Here is a 21,047-nt window from a genome sequence, read left to right on the forward strand (position 1 = left end):
GTTCAGTTCAGGCCATCCTACCGTTTTATAATTCAAGCCCTAATCCTCAATCTTCCACAAATCAAATAACAACAACAAATATTTTTACAAATCAAAATTTCACAAGACTAACCCGATTTTTGCAGATTTACACAATTCAAAAATTTTATGTCAAATCCAATAGGTTCGTCTTTTGCTTTTTTGCTAGATGACAAATTGAAAACATGCAAAAAAAACCATTCACTTATCTAAAGATTCTAAACCTAAAATCACAGAACAACTAACAAAGTTCAAACACTTAAAATAATTCAAAAAAAATAACAAAATGATTAGTAGAAACTAATTAAGTAAACAATTAAACATGAAAATTGAAAAAAAAAATACATTTGTAGAGAGACAAAGAAACATGAAAGAAGAAGAACTATTGACGAGTTCGTAAAGATGACCACAAGAACAGGTGAAGGTTCTTCCATGGACGACCAAATCTGTTGTAGTGTTTTTCTTTTGACAAGCTGTTGTAGTTTTGCTGAAGATGGTGAACAGGTGATTAAATTGAAATTTGTTTCCTGCATATTTTAGATTTTAGGACTTCAAGAATTTAGGAATGAGCCTTGTGTCCTTATGACTATATCTTTAAATGGACCAAAATAACTGCCAGAACCACTAAACTACCATTTATACTTGATCCACCTAGATGTAGACCATGAATCCACAATTGTGAACTTTTGCGGTTGTTAAATAGGCGGCAAAGTAGACCTTGAATCCACAAGTTTATTTATTTTTAAAATATTTTTGCATAGTCCAAATTTTTGGTGTGTCATTGAGTATATATTATTGAATTTATTTTTATTTTTTATATATATTTTTGCATAGTTTAAGCACGAGGGAGACACGTAGAGCTCCCAAAGAAATACAACTAATTTTATATTTTGAGCACACAATTAAATAATAAAGAACGAGGAAAACCAACTATTGAGGATAAATAAGAATATATAATTTTGGAATAAGAATATATAACAAATATTTAATTACAATAAAAATTTACAATGACAAAGTAACAATTTACGATAAATAAGATTTCTAATAAATATTTTCTTTATAATGAGAATTTACAAGATCCAAATATGAATATGCAATAAATAAGAATTTACAAATATGATAATTTCAGTACAGTAAGAATTTATAGTATCTAAATTATTTTCAATAAGAATTTCCAATACAAACTTAAATGCTTACACAAATAAGAATTTACAATATACATGATTTACAAGAATAATAAAAATTTGTAGGTACTTCTTATAATTAACTTAATAAACTATTGGAAAACACCCCCATTTGATGGGAGAGGACTTGGACTTATATTTGAAAATTACACTATAATTTAGCAATTATAGATAGCAATTATTTTCCTCTATTGTTTAGTAGATCTTAGTTTGTTTTCCTTATGGCAGTTACACATTTAAAACCTTTAATTATGTTGTAATTGTGGGGCTTTTAGTTGTGCAGCAGTTACTAAATAGAATGAAAAGTTGAGGGTGGTGTTTTAGCTTGTCACCATGGCCTAAGATGCTTTTGCGATGAGATATGCTGATGCCAAAAATGCATGTTATTTCTTGCTTCTGTTTTATTAATCCAATTCATAGGTCGTGATGGAAGTTGGCCAATATTTTGGACATGATTGTTTTGTTTGATTTGACATGGGTGTCGGTCCAATATCTTAGGATCCTTGGTCTCATAGTTGCTTGTGGTCTATTCCTAATCTTAGATGTATATAGATATGTTTTTCACATATAACCAAAAGGCTATTGTAAAATAGCTGGTTAGTGTCTTCGTATTTCAAATGAGAGGTTGCATACGAATCTTGACACATACATTTTTTGTTGATCACAATTTGTATCATTTGTTTTGAGGGGGTGACATGTGGCAGCTCGACATTTATTTGTCTTGGATTATATATATATATATATATATATAATATATATATATATATATATATATATATATATAATATATATATATATATATATTAAGTGAGTTCATATGAGAATGCATACTTATATGAGAAATGATAATGAATTTTACACGCTATAACTCTAATGAACAAGTGATGTAACTCTAATGAAAAAGTGATGTAACTCCAAAAAAACAGAAATAAGAAAAAAATATTTTGAATTTATATATAATAATATAATATATTATATATAATAATATTAATATATATATATATATATATATAATATATATATATATATATATATATATATATATATATAAGTGAGTTCATATGAGAATGCATACTTATATGAGAAATGAGAATGAATTTTACACGCTATAACTCTTATGAATAAGCAATGTAACTCTAATGAAAAAGTGATGTAACTCCAAAAACAAAATATTTAAATTTTCAAAATTCAAAAAAACAAAAAAAAAATTGAATTCAAAATTTTTTAGAGGGATATAACTCTAATGAATAAGTGTTGTAATTCTAAACCAATCGTGTGGTTGAGATTCATTCTCATTTCTCATGTAAGGAGCATTCTCATGTGATCTCGCCTCTCTCTCTTCTCTCTCTCTCTCTCTCTCTCTCTCTCTCTATATATATATATATATATAATATATATATATATATATATATATATATAAATATATAATATATATAGGGGTAGGATCCGCTGAAAACCTCTCTTAATCTGAAAACTGAAAACAAGGTAACTTTTAACCCCTTTAGGGTAACTTTTAACACTTTTAAGGTAACTTTTGTCAGTTTTGGGGTAACTTTATTATAGTAAGGGCAGTTTTATATATTTCAAGGGTAACTTTATTTATTATAAGAGTAACTACTGCCACTTTTAAGGTAACTTTTACCATTTTTAGGACAACTTTTTAGATTTTAAGGGTAACTTATTTTAACTTTGATTATAGTTAAACCTATGTAGGATTCGAACCTACATCATTGTGTCTTGCACAATGTTTTGCCAATTGGGCTAATAGGTTGTATGATATTCGCCAAATATATGTTAGTGAGAGGGGGATAACAAATAGCTTTAAAACAGCAACTAATAACAATACTTTGGAAACTAATAAAAACAGAGTATGCTACACCATAATGAACAAGATAAAAATAACAGAGAGAACACCAAAAGTAAAAAGTAGACACTACTCACAGCAAAATAAATACGCACTTAATTACATGTATTAGGTTTCCATGAGTACTCAGCAAATCAGGGAATTTTAAGATCTGTGGAGATGAGTCAACTAAACATTTCATTTGCTCTTCTTCCGTGGAACTTGAAGTTCCCAAATTCACAAATTCACAAATTCGCTTACATCTAAACAAGCAAATCCTTAAATACAAACCTGAAGAGAGGCTATCTTGACCGTTATTATCAGTACCGATCTTGAAATCGCCTTTACAACTTCCATACACATCAACCTGTCGAGACATCAAGTCCTGTATACGCTGATCTCCAGCCATCCGAACAATGGTGATAAGAAGGCCACCAGCAACTTCCGTGTTAGAATAAAAGTCTTCAGCAGTATAATGGAGCCTTGGGTTAAGGAAGTAACCAGCAGCGTAGAGGGGGCTGTGAAGAATTGTGTTCCATATCTCATCAATTATGTTCCAAATTGGAGTATACAAGGATTTCTTTCTTCCAAATTCCTCACATATGGTCTATTTGACTTGATCCATTGTTTCATATATGAATCCCATATGAGGTTTACCATCTCTGTTAATCAAGGATATAACTCTCACTAATGGAATGGATGATTTCACAGCTAAAGTCACCCCATTCCAGAAGGAACTATCACTAATTAAATTAGCAATTATTTCACCTTCAACACTTGATGCCCAAATAGAACTCAACCACTCAGAGGAAGTAAACATGAGCACCAAATTACTTTTTTCTACCAAAAAATTCTATAATGTCAGGAAAGAAGTTGCAGAGCTTATTTTAGAGGTTCTAATCAGATCACGAGTGCAAGTCCTCTTCAGAGGAGGCTTAAGGTGGTCTAACTCTCCAATTTCATTCACTAAGTGACCTACTTTCACCGAAACCAAACTTTGGCAAATGAAACTTGCAAGGAAAGATTATCAGTTTTACATCAGAGAAAGCAACAACATCTAAGTAATGTAACCATAAGATTTCATAAACACGCAAATTCAACAAAATCACAAAAATCAACACTTAATTACAAATAAACTAAATTCTAACAAACTCAACAGATACATAAATGAGTAATAATTAAGCTTAAAAAAATCCAAATGTGACCTAATTCAAGAAATCAAGCCTAAAAATTCGAAACACATATAATTTTCAAATAACTAGAACAAAATTAAGCTAAAATTGATGTGAATCTAGCGATTCGCAAGTCAAAGAATGAGTAATAATTGAACTTCATGAACAAAACAATGAAAAAAAAACAAACGAAATCATACCAAAATTTCAGATCATAGAAGCAGCAAACAAATTATTAAGCCTAAAAAAATCCAAATGTGACCTAATTCAAGAAATTAAGCCTAAAAATTCGAAACACATATAATTTTCAAATAACTAGAACAAAATTAAGCTAAAATTGATGTGAATCTAGCGATTTGCAAGTCAAAGAATGAGTAATAAATGGAACTTCATGAACAAAACCATGAAAAAAAAAACGAAATCATACCAAAATTTCAGATCATAGAGGCAGCGAACAAATTATTGGAAGGGATAGAATTAGCTGCGAGCAATTGATCTGATGAAGCGCCGTTGAGAGAGAAACAATAGACCATGAGAGAATCGAGCTCCAGAGAAAATAGGATGAGAGAAAAAAACCAGTGAGAGAGGAGGAAGAGAGAGAATTGCGTGGAAGAGAAGAGGAAGAGAGAGAATTTTGTGTGGGAGGGAGTAGGAGAGAACGAATCCTCACCATATCAGCATTTATTATCATTCATCCGATTACAGATGGACGGTCAAGATTGAATGTTTTCAGTTTTCAGCCTAGGAGTGGTTTTCACAAGATCCTATTCCTATATATATATATATATATATATATATATATATATATATATATATATATATAATTATATATATATATATATATATATATATATATATATATATTGGCAATTATATTTGAATTTTCAAGGAGTAAGCTATCTATGTATCCCTAATATAAGGAATCAAAGCCCATGTAGTTCTCTACGTACCTTGTTTTATTTGAAATCGTGGTTGACAATTGTCGAGGCAGTCCAACATCCGTATGTTCCCCTACATTGGATGAACTAGATCGATGATTCTGTGTCGATCAGCATCCCAGGATCATCTTCTTTCGCTTCATCTTCCCTAAATCATTGCATTTTTTTCGTCTTGATCCGAATCTTTGTTGCAAAGACGTCGATGCTTTGTGGAGAAAGACGAGATATATTTTCATCCAGCACTCTTCTACCTGCACTAAAAGCAGATTCTGAAGCAATAGTTGATGTTGGAATCACAAGTATGTTGCTTGCAATTCTAGCCAAAAATAGAGAAATGATTTTCCTTAAGGTTCCATCATTTAAGAATGTGGAAATTTGTGTCAGATTCATTTTGATATGACAAATAATCGTCTATCCCCCGCGCAAGCGGATTCGAAGACACTAGTTTTTTGTTTCTTCAATATGTTAGTAATTAAAGAATAAAAGCGAACAATATTTGCATGTCCGAAAGTCGGAACGAATTCAGTGTTAATCGAGACATAATGATCATAAAGTTCCTTCAAAAGTTACAAAACAAAATTGTCAGCATCATAAGAAACATTTAAGCATTGATAATAGAAATTTAGCAAGTTTGATAAACCATCAAGTTTGAGCGCCAGATCAAGTATACAAGCAACGCCATAAATGTACGAAAATTCACTAAAATATACAAACCCCTTTACCTTCATGCTATCAAGCACAACTTTGATTTCACTCACATCAATTCTCATTGATGGCATATACCACCTTAACGCATTCTACGATTACCTAATGAATGTTGGGTTCATAAACCAAAGTTAATGTGTTAGTCGCATTGTGAAAAGATTTAAGAACATCCTAAACAAGCATGACAACTTTCCAATGATAATCACTGATCAACATATCTTTTTTTGAAACAACCTCATTATAAAAAGGAGTCATAACATCACGATACCAGATTGCATCATTTCGGAGTTTATAAGTAGAGTTTTATCGTGTTGGAGTATCAAGAGACCACACCTTTTTAGGCAAGCCAAATTCCTTACACAATGCCATGTACCTCATGTTAGCCTAGTTTTTTCTTAAGACGTAACGATATATATTATGGGCTCTATTAAAGGTTGTAAACAATTTATACCTTCTTGAACATACAGACTGGGTGTATGAATACAACATCTAACATGTACTAATTGACAATTTAATATAAGTTTAGATGCACTTTCCCGATATATCAATGGCTTTAATGTCCGCCGTTGCATTATTCATTGATAACTAGAATATTTTTCAAGCAAATGGTATTTCTTACAACGCTCCATTAAACAGGTCTTTATGTTGTACCCACTATGACTCTCTGCCATAAGCTCAAAAGCAATAAACGTTTCTGCAAAACCACTCATCATCGATCCAATCGATAATAACACACATAAAGGGTTCACCAAAATATGGGGTTCATGTGTCCGTTGTCAGGCTGATTTGACCGTTGAAGGTAGAAAACATCTCCATCATATGACTTCTATAGAGATGAAATGCAGTTTCTGTGCGACGCTGAAGTGTGTTCCTCTGGACTTTCCTAAATGTTGGTTGCAAAGTAGTTCTATTGGAATATTCCTATGCATCACTTTCCACATGGTCGAACGACAATCATCAGAGATAACATATTTAGCAAATTCAATCATACGATCTTTATTGCAGGAGAAAGGCAAACTTGCGACTGACATCTCACCAGCATACCCGTGCAGTTGTGTCTGGGTGTTTCGCCCCCCAGCATTAACATTCTCTGCCATGAGGCCATGTTTGTTGGTCAGTTGACGGCCCAAGGTTGTTGTTCCACCACCGTTCCTTTAATAGTAAGTCGGAGGTGGGTTAATGCATGTGTTCTTGTAAAGCTGACAAATGCACTTCTAGTGTTTGGTTTCACTAGTGGCAACCTTTTCAAAGAATGGTCACATCCATGACACTTTTTTGGTACCTTGAGGTTGTGAGCCACCAGCTCTGTCGTCATCGTTGCCCACCTCGTTTTCACCGATTTCATCTACAATATTTAAGTAAACATATATTACTCATTGTCGATTAACATAATTAACACTAACTAGCTAAGTCATAGTTTATTTACAATAATTTAACATAATCATGATTAATTATCTTAATTTTTTTTGCTTAGCATAATCATAATTATCTAGCTAAGTGTTATTTTTTCATATACATAATTGTTATTGCTAAAACAACATTAATTTGATATAATTATGAGTAATTATATTATCATTACCGGTTAACATAATTACCATTAATTAGCCAAGTGATAGTTTATTTACATAATTATTATTGCTAAAATAATATTAATTTAACAGATACATGATTAATTGTGTTAGTCATTGTCTATCAAAATAATCACAAATAAGTAGCTAAGTGATAATGATTTACATAAATATTATACATAATTATTATTGCTATAAACCTTTAATATAACATAATCATGATCAATTCTCTTATTCATTTGTCTATTTATATAATTAATAACTAATAATTAGCTAAGTAAATGTTGGTTTACTGGGTATTAAATACTAACCCGGTTGTTGCATGTTTGAAGCCCGTGGTTATCGGTAGGGTGGCTACATGGGAATTTCAATATCATCTATCAATGGATGTTCTAATTCTTAGATGACATCGCTATTGTCGATGAACGGTGAATTAGAAGAAACACCCTTCCGACTAATAGAACCACCACTCTTACCTCTTTCGGTTATCTTTTTCAAAAATTTAGACCTTTTTTTTGAGAAATTAAAAGAAAAGAATAAAAGCCATATGAGATTATTAGAACTAATAAGGTAATAAAGCAGTAAACTAATATAACGAAGAATTTAAAAATTTGCTAATCAGACAATAGAAAGAAAAGAAAAAGAAATTATTGAGAATTAAGAGAAAGAAATAAAGACAAGCGCAAGTATTAGAGATTGAGACAATATGAGAGTTGTGAAAAATGAGATTGGTGGAAGGGGTATTTATAAAAAAAATTTGGAAGGGGATTTTTTTTTTTATTTTGAAGTGGAATTGCTGTGGAAATAGGTGATAGTCGATGAAATGGAGTAGATGGATGATAATTGATTCGTTGAATTTTATCAAATGGGGAGCAAATTAAAGCTGAAAAAAATGCAACTGTAGCAATGGAAAAAGATAGAAAGCTAATTCATGACCAGTAGCCCATGCTATTGCACCATAGAAATGATAGAATTGAACAATGAAGCACCGACCTGGGCGAGTCAATTCACCAGGGTTAGTTGGAACTTTGCTCCTCCAGGTGACTCGGGTGGGTCAAGTCACCCGATGTTTCGGGTCAAGTCCAAAATGGATAGGTTGGCTGGCCCGAGCCCTCGGGTAACCTAATTGCCTTCCTCTCCTCGTTTAATCCCCTTGATTCCCCTTTTGCCGATTCCTTGGCCCCTGGATTTGTGCAAGTGCCCTCCGATCATACTCCTAAGTCTTGAAATCAAACCAAGCACCCAAACAAACGTAAAAAGGAGGAATATTGCACAACTTAAGGGAGATAGATAACAAATTAGTCTAAACTAACTTAAAAGTTACCATAAAAATAACTAAAAGCTAATCAAAATCCAAGTAATAAACCAAACATCATTAATATTTTAATAATGGAAATTACATGGAGTTTCATGTATGAAATTTATGCTCCTCCTTTAAGGTTTATGTTAATTGTTGTGTTTATTATGTGTAGATTTGAAAGCTTTGTAATTTATTTTATCCAACCTTTTTAACAATCTCAATTATTAATCGACTCAAATTAGTTCTGTTTTTGGGGATGAATTCTCAAAGTAGTCTTGCATGACTTACGACATATCTATACAAATATATTAAAAGGTGTGCATAACAACGTCTACGCGCTACGTGGCACCCTCCTTTTGCCACTAGAATTTGCCACGTGTCTATCAACCAACAATAAGTCAGGCGATCATTATATAAAAATCTATATATGCTAAACTTTGGGCTCGAATCCTTGACCTCAGGTAAGGATTTCCAAAGACTCACCATCTTATCTAACATATTGTAGTGATTCATATTTCCACAAAATTAGATATGTGTTGTAATTAGCAATGTGACAATAAATTCCTACCTAATTCCAACCAAAAAGTTTATTTTTCTTATTTGATTTCTTTTTTGCAGTCATCCCCTTACTCCATCTCCCTTTTCGAAATTTACCATGAATTGTGAGACCCTTTTACTTCGTAACTAATAGGGTAGTTTTACAAATTATTCTTGATGCTAATCAAATCTTATTGTTATTGTTCGAAAATACGAATTAGGAGATGGAGTTTAAAGGTCAGAGGGTAACTCCCATAAAAAAGGTCAGTGAAATTGTTAATCATAGCACAAATTCCTTGAGTGCGTATATAATTTATTTCAAGTGTGTTTTATGTGCCATGTGGAACATTTCCTCTTACATTAGAATTTTATTGCCTGTGCAGTGAACCAACAGTAGTTTGGTTATCATATTTTTTGGAAAAAATATGATGATATCTTGAATCGACCCCATACCTATTAATAAGTATTAAGATACATGTACCGCTACACCAAGTGATATATGGTGTAATTATTTTAAAATTAAAATAACATTTCGTCACATAAAAGTATCTAGCACATATAAGTCGTGATTTAGAAAGATATACCAAAGTTAAGACTATACATCTTTAGTTCAATTTTTTCAATCTCCTAGCTGGTTCGAGTGACAATTTTTCACTTTTGACTCTCAAAAGCGGTCCTCATGCTCCGACCTACACATAGGTCCTAGTCCATTATGGCTTCAAACTGGGCCAAAACCCAGTATTTTACCTTTGTTAAACCAAACAATCTGACTTCAACTGTGTAAAAAACTCGACCAATCCTATATCTATTGTCCGAATGATATATCTTATAATTGTAAACTCGACTCGACCTGTCCCTCAAACAAGTTTACGCCTCTACCCTCTCCTCCTCTACCCTCTCCCTAGCATCATAGTCTCATAGAAGGATTGTGGGAAATGGTTATAGCTTAATAGCCTTGTAGGACAGAAAAAGGAAACTCTTTCTTATACAACCCTTTTTTTAAAAAAAAAGAAAGAAATAGACTAAAGAGGTAAACCAAAACCAAAACCAAAACCAAAACCCTTCTTTGCTCAACCAACGCTGAACTTCTTAAACCCTTAAAACTTACAATGGCCGCATAACTCAACAACTGATTCATTTAGGCCAAAAACAACCCAGAAAACACAATAAGAGGAGAGAGAAAAAAAAGAGAGAGAAGGGTTCAGAATCAGAGACAATAAAATGGCGGCAAGTTCCATAGCTACACAATTACGAGCTCTACAGTCGTTAGTAAAAACTGATAGAGATGTACCCAAAAGACCAATTACTCGACCCTCCGTTTTATATGATCCTAGAGAGGCTGCTGACCTTGATATTGATACTATCCTCAGTATTGCTCTTTCTGGTAAGTAACAATCTTTTTGAAGTTTTGAGTTTAAATGTGCTTTTTTTTTTGTTCTGGGTAATCTTTCATTTCATTGTTTAATTGAGGAAATTTGGGTACTAATATTGGGATTTGCATTTTTGTTACTTTAGTACTATTCTTTACCCTTTGTTTTTTTGTTGAGAGTGCTATCAAGGATGGAGATTTTTCCAAGTTTTTATTTAAAGGTTGAATTTTGAGGTTTATTCTCACAGGATTTTGTGTAGGAGTGTTTTTGAATGACCGACTTTAGCAAGTTAGCATGCTTTGATTAAGAAAATAGCTGAGAGTAAAGGGCTAAATTAGTTTCTTAAGGTACGTTTTTCGGAGTAGAATGTAAATGAGTTATAATTGGAAGGAAATCCTTATATATGATTGGCAATTTGGCACACGATAAGATGATTCGTCTTGTTGGTGATGATATGGATGATTAGGTTATTATAGTTAGACATTATACGGAGTTAAAGAATAGAGAAGGGCATGTAGAAAAGAAATACGGGTTCTTTTCGGATTGCATTGTTATAATTATTGCTGTTATAGTGAATTAGAAAGGAGCAATATGCAATCAAATTTTACATGAAGAGGGGTGTGATACTATATTAAGCTCCTAGGATGGACTCAAAATGGCTCCTCTCAGTCTTGTAAAGAACACACACTTTAATGGATGTTAACGGTCAAGTTCTTCTTTCATGGAAAATTGGGATTTTCTTAATACTGCTCTGGAGCTAATCTAGTAAAGATGGAAAATTTGAAGCTATTTAAGCTTTTTTTTGTATGATCTTCTTTGTTCTGTCACAATAGCTTGTGGATGCTAACTGTAGTACTATTTTTCTTCAATTTGTAGGTTTGGAAGTTCTAGTAAACATTGATGAGCGATTCAGAAACCACAAGCATGATCTGTTTAGTCATAAAAGCAGAGAATTGGATAGGGAATTGATGAGCATTGAAGAAAATAATCGCATAAATGCATCAATCAGTTCTTATTTACGCTTGCTCTCTGGACATCTTCAATCACCTTCTGCATTTAAGACACTTGAATACTTGATTCGTCGATATAAGATTCATGTGTATAATGTGGAGGAGTTAATTTTGTGTGCGCTACCATATCACGACACTCATGCCTTTGTTCGCATAGTGCAATTAATTGACTTTGGAAATACCCTTTGGAAATTCCTTGATGGGGTGAAAGAATCTGGTGCACCACCTCCCAGAGAGGTTATTGTCCAGCAATGCATACGTGACATGGGTGTTCTTGAGGTCATATGCACGTATGCGACTCCTACAAAGAAGCATCGGCCTGCCACACCTGTGATTAGCTTTTGCACAGCAGTTGTGGTTGAGGTTTTGGGCTCGTTGGCAACTGTTGATAGTGATATTGTGAAGAGAATTCTTCCCTTTTTGAATTCTGGTCTGCAGTCAGGTGGTTCAGGGTCTTCAGACTATAAAGCTGGCACTTTGATGATAGTTGGTTTATTAGCAAACAGAGTATCGCTATCTCCCAAACTGGTTAACATCTTAGTCAGATCTGTGGCTGAGTTGGCTCAAGCAGATGCACAAGCCTCAGCAGATTTGCAGTGGGTTCAGTTGTCAATTATGGCTTTAATCAACATTGTGCAGTTGCAGTCTGTTGAAACACTCCCTAAGAAGGCGCTAGACAACCTGAAAAAAATTAGAGATCTCCCTGGGATTCTTTTACAAATGACCACAAGGTTTAATATTGACGGCTTTCTTATTGTGCTTTTGGAGTCCCTTGTTGACTTCAGTAGTTCTGACGGTCAATGCAAGCTTGCTGTGCTATCAATTGTTGAGACCGTTACTATGAAAAGCCTTGTTCGACGTTTAGTTTTCAGGCTTCTTTCGTCATGTTTGCGACTGTCACAGAATGCTGATGCCTCAGATTTGTCAGAATCGGGGAGCTGGGCTAAGCAAATTTTGCTGCTTCTCAATAAGAAGTACCCTGATGAACTACGGTCTTCTGTACATGACTTTTTGAATGACAAAAAAGTGCAGCTGAAGGGTCAAGATTCAGTGATTGAGGCCCTGTGCAGGATGCTGGATGGAAACATGACGTCATCTGTAGCCATTACAGATTCAAAGATTTGGTTTGGGCTAGAACATCCGAAGGCTGGAATCAGACGGGATACACTCATTAATCTTGACCTGTCCACCTTTTTGAATGGTGGGGTTACGTCAGAAAGGCTTGTTACTGTGCAGGATGCAGTTGTTCATTGCCTCTCTGATGAGGATTTGAGTGTTGTTCATGCAGCTCTTTGTATTGATAAATTGTCCGAGCTTGTGGACCCTGCTCGTCTCCTGGAGATAGTTCATGATTTGCTTCAGAAATGTACTCAGAGTCTCTGGGCGGGTGAATCAAAGGATCTTTCTCTAGCTACCGAGGTTGCTATATCATGCCTGGAGCACGCGGTATCTATCTCAAAATGCAGAATTGATTTTGTGGAGCGAGTTGCGACAATGATATTCCCTTTCATCTTTGTTTTTCCGACAACAAAAAAGCTGAATTTGAAGGCCCAGAAATTGGCTAAGGAAATTAAGTGGCCTTTCTACAGGGAGCTATCTGATGTTAAAAGGTATATTAGTTCGAAATCGGGAGAGGAGTGGGTTTCTGCTGTCAATATGCCAACTGTTTGCAGCTTTGCTGGTGTTTTCTCAGAGAGTATTGAAGAGTTTACACCGTGGCTTATCAAATGTTGCAGTGAATCGGAATTGTCAAAGACCTTATTTTTCTTGGTCTTACGGCAGTCATATATGATGCAAAAGAATGCTTCACATAAAATTTTCACCATGTATGAAGCTTGTTATGCATTTCTTAAGGCAGAATGGAGAAATCTTGAGCTTGTTGAGAATGTTCTTCGTGGTGAGGAGTTTACTTCTAAGATCCTTGACTCAGAAGACAACCAGATACTGGAGAAGTTTGATGAAAACAATCTCAAGAATTTGAATGCAAGGATCCTGGTTTCCGTGTTTTGGAGGGCAATCAAGACATATATCTCGGTGGTACCAGCAAATGTTGACATGGATGATGATGGAAAATGGATGTGTACATTGCGTGATCTTTATGTCTTCTTTGCTGAATCAAATCTGAAGCATGTCTTTGATGAACATAGAAGTTACATTGTTCAAAACTGCAAGGTCTCTCCTGTCCATTTCCTCTCAACCTTCATTAGTGACCCAGGAGTCTCGTCCAGAGTGCAGGTTGAGATTTTGCATTCAGTTGCTTTGCTATGTTCTCAGGCAGATGAGGGTTCAGCTTTGCAGCATTTGGCTGGATTCCCTTTGATTCTTGTTCCATTGTCCAGTGATATCCAGGATGTTAGGGCAGCAGCTATGAATTATGTTGAAGAGCTTAGCACCCTGTGCTCCCGTGTAAAATATGCAGGCAAGAAAAATGGAAGTAGTGACACTTGGAGTTCCTCCATTGGTGAACTTTTGAGCTTGCTGGTACAGCAGAAGAAGCTGATCGTGTCAGATATGGGTTTTCTTCCTTCATTCATGATGTCGATTCTATCATCATCTTTCCAGAGTCTTCTTGTGCCACAGGATGTTGGTCAGAAGTTAGACAAGGCAACCATTGAGAGTACACTCACCTTCATACTAGGATCTGCTATGCGATTTTCTGGATATGCGAAGCTAAAAATACTCTCACTTTTGAAAGAGTTGGGAGGCTCCATTGTGCAGGTAAAGGATGTTGAGTATCTGCTGTGTGAACTTCTAAAGCGGCGTCACAATTACCATTTTAAGCTTGATAAGTCACACCAGGAGTTGTCGAGCATTGATGTGGATGTCCTCTGCCTTCTAATTGAGATATGTTCCATTCCCACATCATCAGATGTACATATTGTTGAAGACCATCTAGTACCAGCATTGTGCACCAAAGGTTTATTGCCAAATGACGCTGCTGTATTAAGGCCATGTGTTGCATTTTTGCAGAATCTGAACGGAAACTTATATAGCAGTTTGAGTCCTGAGGCACAGGAAAATCTTTTCCAGCAATTAGTGCTTCTTTACCATGACGCTAACCATGATGTGCAGAATGCCACTAGAGAAGCGTTGCTGCGTTTGGATGTTTCTTCTTCAACTGTTACCCGCATTTTAAATTATATCCTTGTATCTGTAGGTGATTTAGTTGGTTCCTCACACCAGAAAAAAAAAACTAAGAAGCATAACTCTGATTTATTGCTAGGAGGTCAAAGTGCTCTTAGTTCTCTTAGCTCTCTTCTTGATGTGCTTCTGTTAAAGAAAGACATGGGAAACAAGTCCCTTCTTATAGAGCCTCTTTTTCGGCTTCTTCGGAAAGCTTTCTCAAATAATTGGATCCATACAGTTATCGAAGAGGGGTGGGTACCAGCTTCATCAGGCATCTCTCAAACCACATCTAATGCATTATCTTACATTCAGCAGACAGTATTGCTTATCCTGGAGGATATTATAGCTTCACTTCCCAATGATCCCTCACTGAACAATGGGGTATCTGATAACTTTGATGCTGCCCTGCTTGTTGATTGTGCACAAGCTGCAACTGATGTTGCTACCAGCAATTATGTTTATTCACTATTTGCTACAATTGCAAAGGTTGAACCTGATAAGGTTTTGCATCATATTCCTGCAATTCTTGCTGCTATCGGTAAATCTACTGTTAATCATGATGATAGTCATTCAAAACGTGTATTTGAAGGTTTTATTTCAACTGTTGTTCCTTGCTGGTTATCTGAGATGGACGGTGCAGACAAATTGCTTCAGATCTTTATAAAAGAAATGCCTGGCGTTGCTCAGCATCGAAGGCTGTCAATCATTCTTCACTTGCTAAGGACTCTTGGAGAAAGCAGTAGTATGGGTCCATTGCTAGTCCTTCTTTTCCGTTCATTGGTTTCAAAAGAGAGATTTTCTTCTCTTCACCAAGAGAGAGACACTTCTGACTTCATAAGTTCTATAATTCAAACAGAATGGGAGTATAACTTTGCTGAGCAAATATGTGAACAGTATACATGTATGATATGGCTCCCATCACTTGTGTCACTGCTGGAGCAATTGCAGGGAGGTAGTCCTGACATTAAGCATTATATGATATTGCTGTTTGCCTTGAAATTTGTTCTGGGGAAGCTGCAAGATCCTGAAGTTGTCTTTAAACTTCAGTCCAGGGAAGATATGGACACAATCCAGGGAGTACTCTCTGAACTCATGGTTCAGGTTGTCTATTGCTGGCAACTTGTTGACTTAAATAAAAAGAGGACATCACTTCCAGTCATTTGGAAGAAAGAGCTTAAGGAAATTGTCCTTGCTGTATTAATGAAGATAACAAACAAAATGCTTCCGGCAGCCTTTTTCCAAGGCATCGTCAGTTTGTTGGTTCACGCTGACAAAGGTGGAAGGAAGAAGGCCCTTCAAGTTCTGTCTAAATCTGTGAGAGACCTTGATATTCTCAGATCTAGAAGAGATAGAGAGCAAAATGTGCACCTGAGAGACTCTTGGCATCGTCTTGATGGAATTGATTTAGACTCCTTTGCTGCACTTTGTTTAGAGATCTTGCAGTTAGTTGATTGTACTGATGATGATTTTGATGTTTCTGTCAGACTGGCGGCAATTTCAGCGCTCGAAGTTTTAGCCAGCAAATTTCCTTTTAATCACACAGTTTTCAGCAAATGCCTAGCTAGTGTTGTGAAAAATGTGTTATCTAGTAATCTTGCTGTGGGTTCTTCTTGCCTACGGACATCCGGTGCATTAATTAATGTCCTCGGGCCAAGGGCACTTCCTGAGCTTCCTGAAATCATGAAAAATGTTCTGCAGAGGACCCGGGAAGCATCTCCGTCATCATTAGCACACAAAGAATTTTCTGAGGACAATAGTAGCCAGCCATTGAAGGATGGGCTTATGCTATCGATACTAGTCAACTTGGAGGCACTTGTAGAGAATCTTGGTGCTTTTTTAAACCCCTACCTTGGTGATATTATTGAAGTTTTAGTGCTGCATGAAGAGTATGTATCAGAGTCCAATCCAAAATTAAAATCCAAGGCTGATAATGTAAGAAGACTACTCAGTGAGAAAGTTCCTGTCAGGTTAGCACTACCTGCCCTGCAGAATGTGTACTCAAAAGCTGTTGGTGCAGGGGATTTGAGCCTATCCACAGTTTTTGAGTTGCTCAATAACTTTGTTAGTATAATGGACAAATCATCAGTGAGCGGTTACCATGCAAACATCTTCGACCTCTGTATGCTGGCTCTTGATCTTCGCAGTCAATACCTTGCTTCAATTAAGGATATTAGCTTCGTGGAGAAACATGTAATCGATGCTATAATTTCTTTGACGATGAAGATGACAGAGACTATGTTCAAGCCTCTCTTCATTAGGAGTATTGAATGGGTTGAGTCGAACTTGGGAGAAGATAATAATACAGGAAGAAGTGTCAGAAGGGCAGTTTCATTTTATGGCCTGGTCAATAAGCTCGCTGAAAATCACCGGTCAGTACATCAACTTTATCTCTTAGTCTCCTTGTTAAATATTAGTGGTGTTGATGATTTCTGTTGCTTGTTATTCTTTTTAAGAATGCAAGGAAAATTAAAGAAAGAAAAATATCTTGTAAAGAACCTCCTAATACAGACACTGAAGCTGCAGGAGGCAGTGGTTCATAAGATTCTTCTTTTTCTCTAAATAATCTTTATCATCTAATCGAATTATACTGTTGGGGCTTTGAAGCTTAATGTTTTTCGCATCATATTCCAAGTTCCAACTCTATACTTTATTTCTGGCAAGCACGACGCTGCAGCAATCCTATATGCCTTCTATTGGTCACCGTCAACCTCTTATTAAATTACAAAATAACATGCCAAGATTCTAAATTTTTTTATCAAGCATAATCTGAAAAATAGGTTACAAACACTTGAGTTACAGTAATGAAAACAACTGGGCACTTGAGGAACTTGACGTGCTAAATGAGCTTCCTGATAGAATCCGTACAAGTGTATGTGATTTATGTTGAACATGCTTTACACCAATTCTCTGTGAACTCGTGTGTTTTGATGGGGTTGTGTGAGACTGATGTGGCATTTATGTGAAGATTGTGGACTGTAACTATGAGAGTGGTGTCAATCAGAGAGGATTCACTGATTTAAATTTTGTTCGTCTGGAATTTCTGCTGGATTATTAAAGAAAGAGTCCTCCCCTTTGGCAAGTCTCTTATTCTAAATTATCTGTTGATTTCCTGAATCTAACTGCAGACATTGTGAATTAAATGCAGATCACTGTTTGTGCCATATTTCAAATACCTGTTTGAGGGATCTATTTCCTATCTTACTGATGATGGTGCCAAGAGTCTTCATTCAAGGAAGAAAAAGAAGACCAAACATCAGAATTCTGCAAGCAGAAAGGATGAGGCAGTGGATGCCTTGTCCCTTGACAAATGGCATCTCAGGGCTTTGGTCTTGTCATCTCTGCATAAATGTTTTCGTTATGATACTGGGAGTGTCAAATTTCTGGACTCTTCAAAATTCCAACTGCTGTTGAAGCCCATTGTCTCACAGCTTATTGTGGAACCACCGGCTCATATCAACAATCATTCAGATATCCCATCTCTGGAGGAAGTAGATGACATATTGGTTTCTTGTCTTGGTCAGATGGCTGTAGCAGCAGGCTCTGATCTTCTGTGGAAGCCCCTAAACTATGAGGTAATAGCAAAGCTCTTTTGGATAGTACCTTGTTAATATCCCTTCCTCGCATATTTGTCTCGTCTTGGGAACACGACTTCTTGATTGACTCTTTGATTGTTCTGGTCAAACACTACAAGATTTCTAGATTTTCCTGTCTTATATGGTTTCCTGCTGAAGTAGGCTTGTTTTTTAAAGAGTAAACAAGGACCATAAGATTGTTCAAAAAATTGATTAGAAATGGAAACTGAGTTAATTATAGTATTGGTTACAAAGTCATAAAACAGAAGATGGACTGAACAATTAAGGGTGGCGAGAACAATTCTTTTTTTGCGTGAAGTATAAGGCTGTAAAGCTTGTGAATTTAGATGCCAGACCATGAAGCTTTGGTGCACAGACTTCATTCTAGCTGATCTTTAATTTTTGAGTGTCATGGGTGCTTGTACAGGTATTGATGCAAACCCGGAGTGAAATGGTGCGGTCCCGTCTTTTGGGCCTGAGAGTTGTCAAATACCTGATTGAGAATTTGAAGGAGGAGTATCTGGTGTTATTGGCTGAAACAATTCCTTTCCTTGCTGAGTTGCTGGAGGATGTGGAGTTACCTGTTAAGACACTCGCACAAGAGATACTTAAAGAATTGGAGTCTATGAGTGGCGAGAACCTTCGTGAATACTTTTAATCACATGTTATTGTTACCAGGTAATTTTATTTTATAGTTGCTTTAATTTGGATCTGCTAATCAAATCTATGGGAAAGGGAGCACCAGCTGTATATTTTGGATGCTCTTTAGCAATGCCGAGTGTACTGTCCATGCTTCTTTCAGTTAGCAAGTTCTGATTCCCTTTCCATTTCATTATTCTCCAGGCGAATTTGTGCGAGTTGATGCCTTATAAAATGAGTAGGGAAGGCTGAAGAACTTTTTTGGTAACTTGTGTTATCTTTGTGTTCCAACATTCACCAAAGGGTTGGACTCGGTGATTTATAGCCATTTTTGTAACGATTTTCTTTCCCATGTTCTCTGTAAACAAACATATTATTCCAGCTCTATTTATTAATTAAATTTCCTAACCATGCTGGATTTTTTCGAGTTCGTAGGGCAAACTCCAGTCTATAGATAATTTAATCTCTCATTTGATTTTTTTTATATCCATGTTTCTACTTATAGTAAGCTAAGTAACTTTGCATAGACTGTTAGCTAGCTCCACACCTACTATTCAAGGAGTTTGTGTCAAACTATCACATGCTTTGATTGTTTCAAATTTTGTGAATTTACCCTCTGAAAAGTTCCAAACTATTATAGAGGGGGATAGAAAAGTATCCCCTTTGGTGAGGAGATATCAGATATGAAGGATGAGGAAGATAGAAGATCAGCATCCTCATCCCCGCTTCCCGTTAGTAGGGGGCCAGACGGTCACAAGTATTCTCTCTCATCCTTACCATCTTTCTCACCCCCTTTATCGCCACCCGGTTCATCCGACTCGTCATCCGAGAAACTCCACCTGGTGCATGACAACAGTAAGTTATCTAATTCCAGAAGGACCGTTTCCTTGCCAAGCTTCTCCTTAGACCAACAGCTTCAGCCTGCAGATGATTCATCTTCTCAGTCTTTATCCTGTTTCAGGGAACTGTAAGCCCTTGTTTTATTATTGTTTGTGTTGTAACATCTGTGCTGGTTATTGCTAGTGCCCAAGTGTTTCCTTTTTTTTTTTGGTTGTGTAGAAGAATTTGCTGGAATAGAAAGATAAGCGCAAAAGAGGGAAAAAAAAGGAAAAATTTATCTGATCAAAGCATTATTTAGTAATGTTATTTCTTTCATTTTAGAATAGTTTGACTTGTTAGGTGAAATGGTGTACCACAAAGTAGTACGTGGAAAACATCAGAGAACTAGTAATTTACCTTGAAAAAAAAGGAAAAATTTAATTAAACAGTAGAGATTGAGTTTGATTTAGTAAGCAAAATAAGTACCAATAAATAATAATTAGTGTTGCTCACTAAAAATAATTTCAATTCAAGTGATTTAGAGGCAAATTGAATGTGCAAAATTTTTTACAAGAAACTTTTTCATGAGAGAAAAAGATATGGTTGTATTTTACATGAATTGCTCATATATACTTGTTTTTCACATTATAAAATTGCAGGTTCGAGTGGTTTGTACTTAGATGTTGCGGTTGTTGCGCTTGGCACCTCAACCCACGATAAAAACTCCACCATAAATAGGGAATTTTCTTAATTCCACTGATCTAAGTTGGTCAAAATGATGGTATTTTTTATGCTCAAGTTCAAGTGTATAATTTCCTTGTATGAGATATCACATTCTGGGCTACTCTTTATTTATGGGGGATAATTGAACAAGAGATTTTGTCCAACCTACTTATACTGTCTGAAAGTCTAGGTGTTTTGAGTGGTTTGATGATGTTTGAATAGTTCAATGCTTGTAATTGTGGCGAAAGATTAATGTGTATACATCAACAGGGGTTGATAGAGAAATTCTACAAACTTCTGAATGTTATTAGTTTACCTCAATAAATCATCAATATGAATCCTTTTCAAGAAAAGGGAAGGGTAAGCTAAAGAGATTTATTTCAGCAAAAGAGCAAGTATTGATGCATTTTCAGGAAAATGAAAAGTAGAGATTTCCATATTCATGAACAAAAAAAAAATAACCGTTCGATGTCTTTTGAATCTATATACTCCCTCCGTCCTTTAATAGATCGCTCATTTCATC

At 35.5% G+C, this 21,047-nt stretch overlaps 1 protein-coding gene across 1 annotated transcript; it reads left to right on the top strand.

Moving 5' to 3' along the window:
• The first annotated feature begins 10,282 nt into the window (after positions 1-10,282).
• LOC104907280 (uncharacterized protein At3g06530) lies at positions 10,283-19,466 on the top strand. Its single transcript, XM_010696192.4, has 5 exons — positions 10,283-10,649; positions 11,512-17,140; positions 17,917-18,343; positions 18,771-19,021; positions 19,187-19,466. The coding sequence occupies exons 1-4, from the start codon at positions 10,487-10,489 to the stop codon at positions 18,999-19,001; spliced, it is 6,450 nt and encodes a 2,149-aa protein (XP_010694494.1). The 5' UTR covers positions 10,283-10,486; the 3' UTR covers positions 19,002-19,021; positions 19,187-19,466.
• Positions 19,467-21,047: the final 1,581 nt, after the last annotated feature.

Source organism: Beta vulgaris, chromosome 7 (genome assembly GCF_026745355.1).
Source record: "Beta vulgaris subsp. vulgaris cultivar EL10 chromosome 7, EL10.2, whole genome shotgun sequence".
NCBI classification, from domain to species: domain Eukaryota; kingdom Viridiplantae; phylum Streptophyta; class Magnoliopsida; order Caryophyllales; family Amaranthaceae; genus Beta; species Beta vulgaris.

Excerpts from the sequence above, each read along its gene's own strand:
- LOC104907280 (XM_010696192.4), top strand. The coding sequence starts at position 10,487 with ATGGCGGCAAGTTCCATAGCTACACAATTACGAGCTCTACAGTCGTTA. Across the intron at positions 10,650-11,511 it reads CCTCAGTATTGCTCTTTCTG|GTTTGGAAGTTCTAGTAAAC; the intron begins GTAAGTAACAAT and ends TTCAATTTGTAG. Across the intron at positions 17,141-17,916 it reads AAGCTCGCTGAAAATCACCG|ATCACTGTTTGTGCCATATT; the intron begins GTCAGTACATCA and ends AATTAAATGCAG.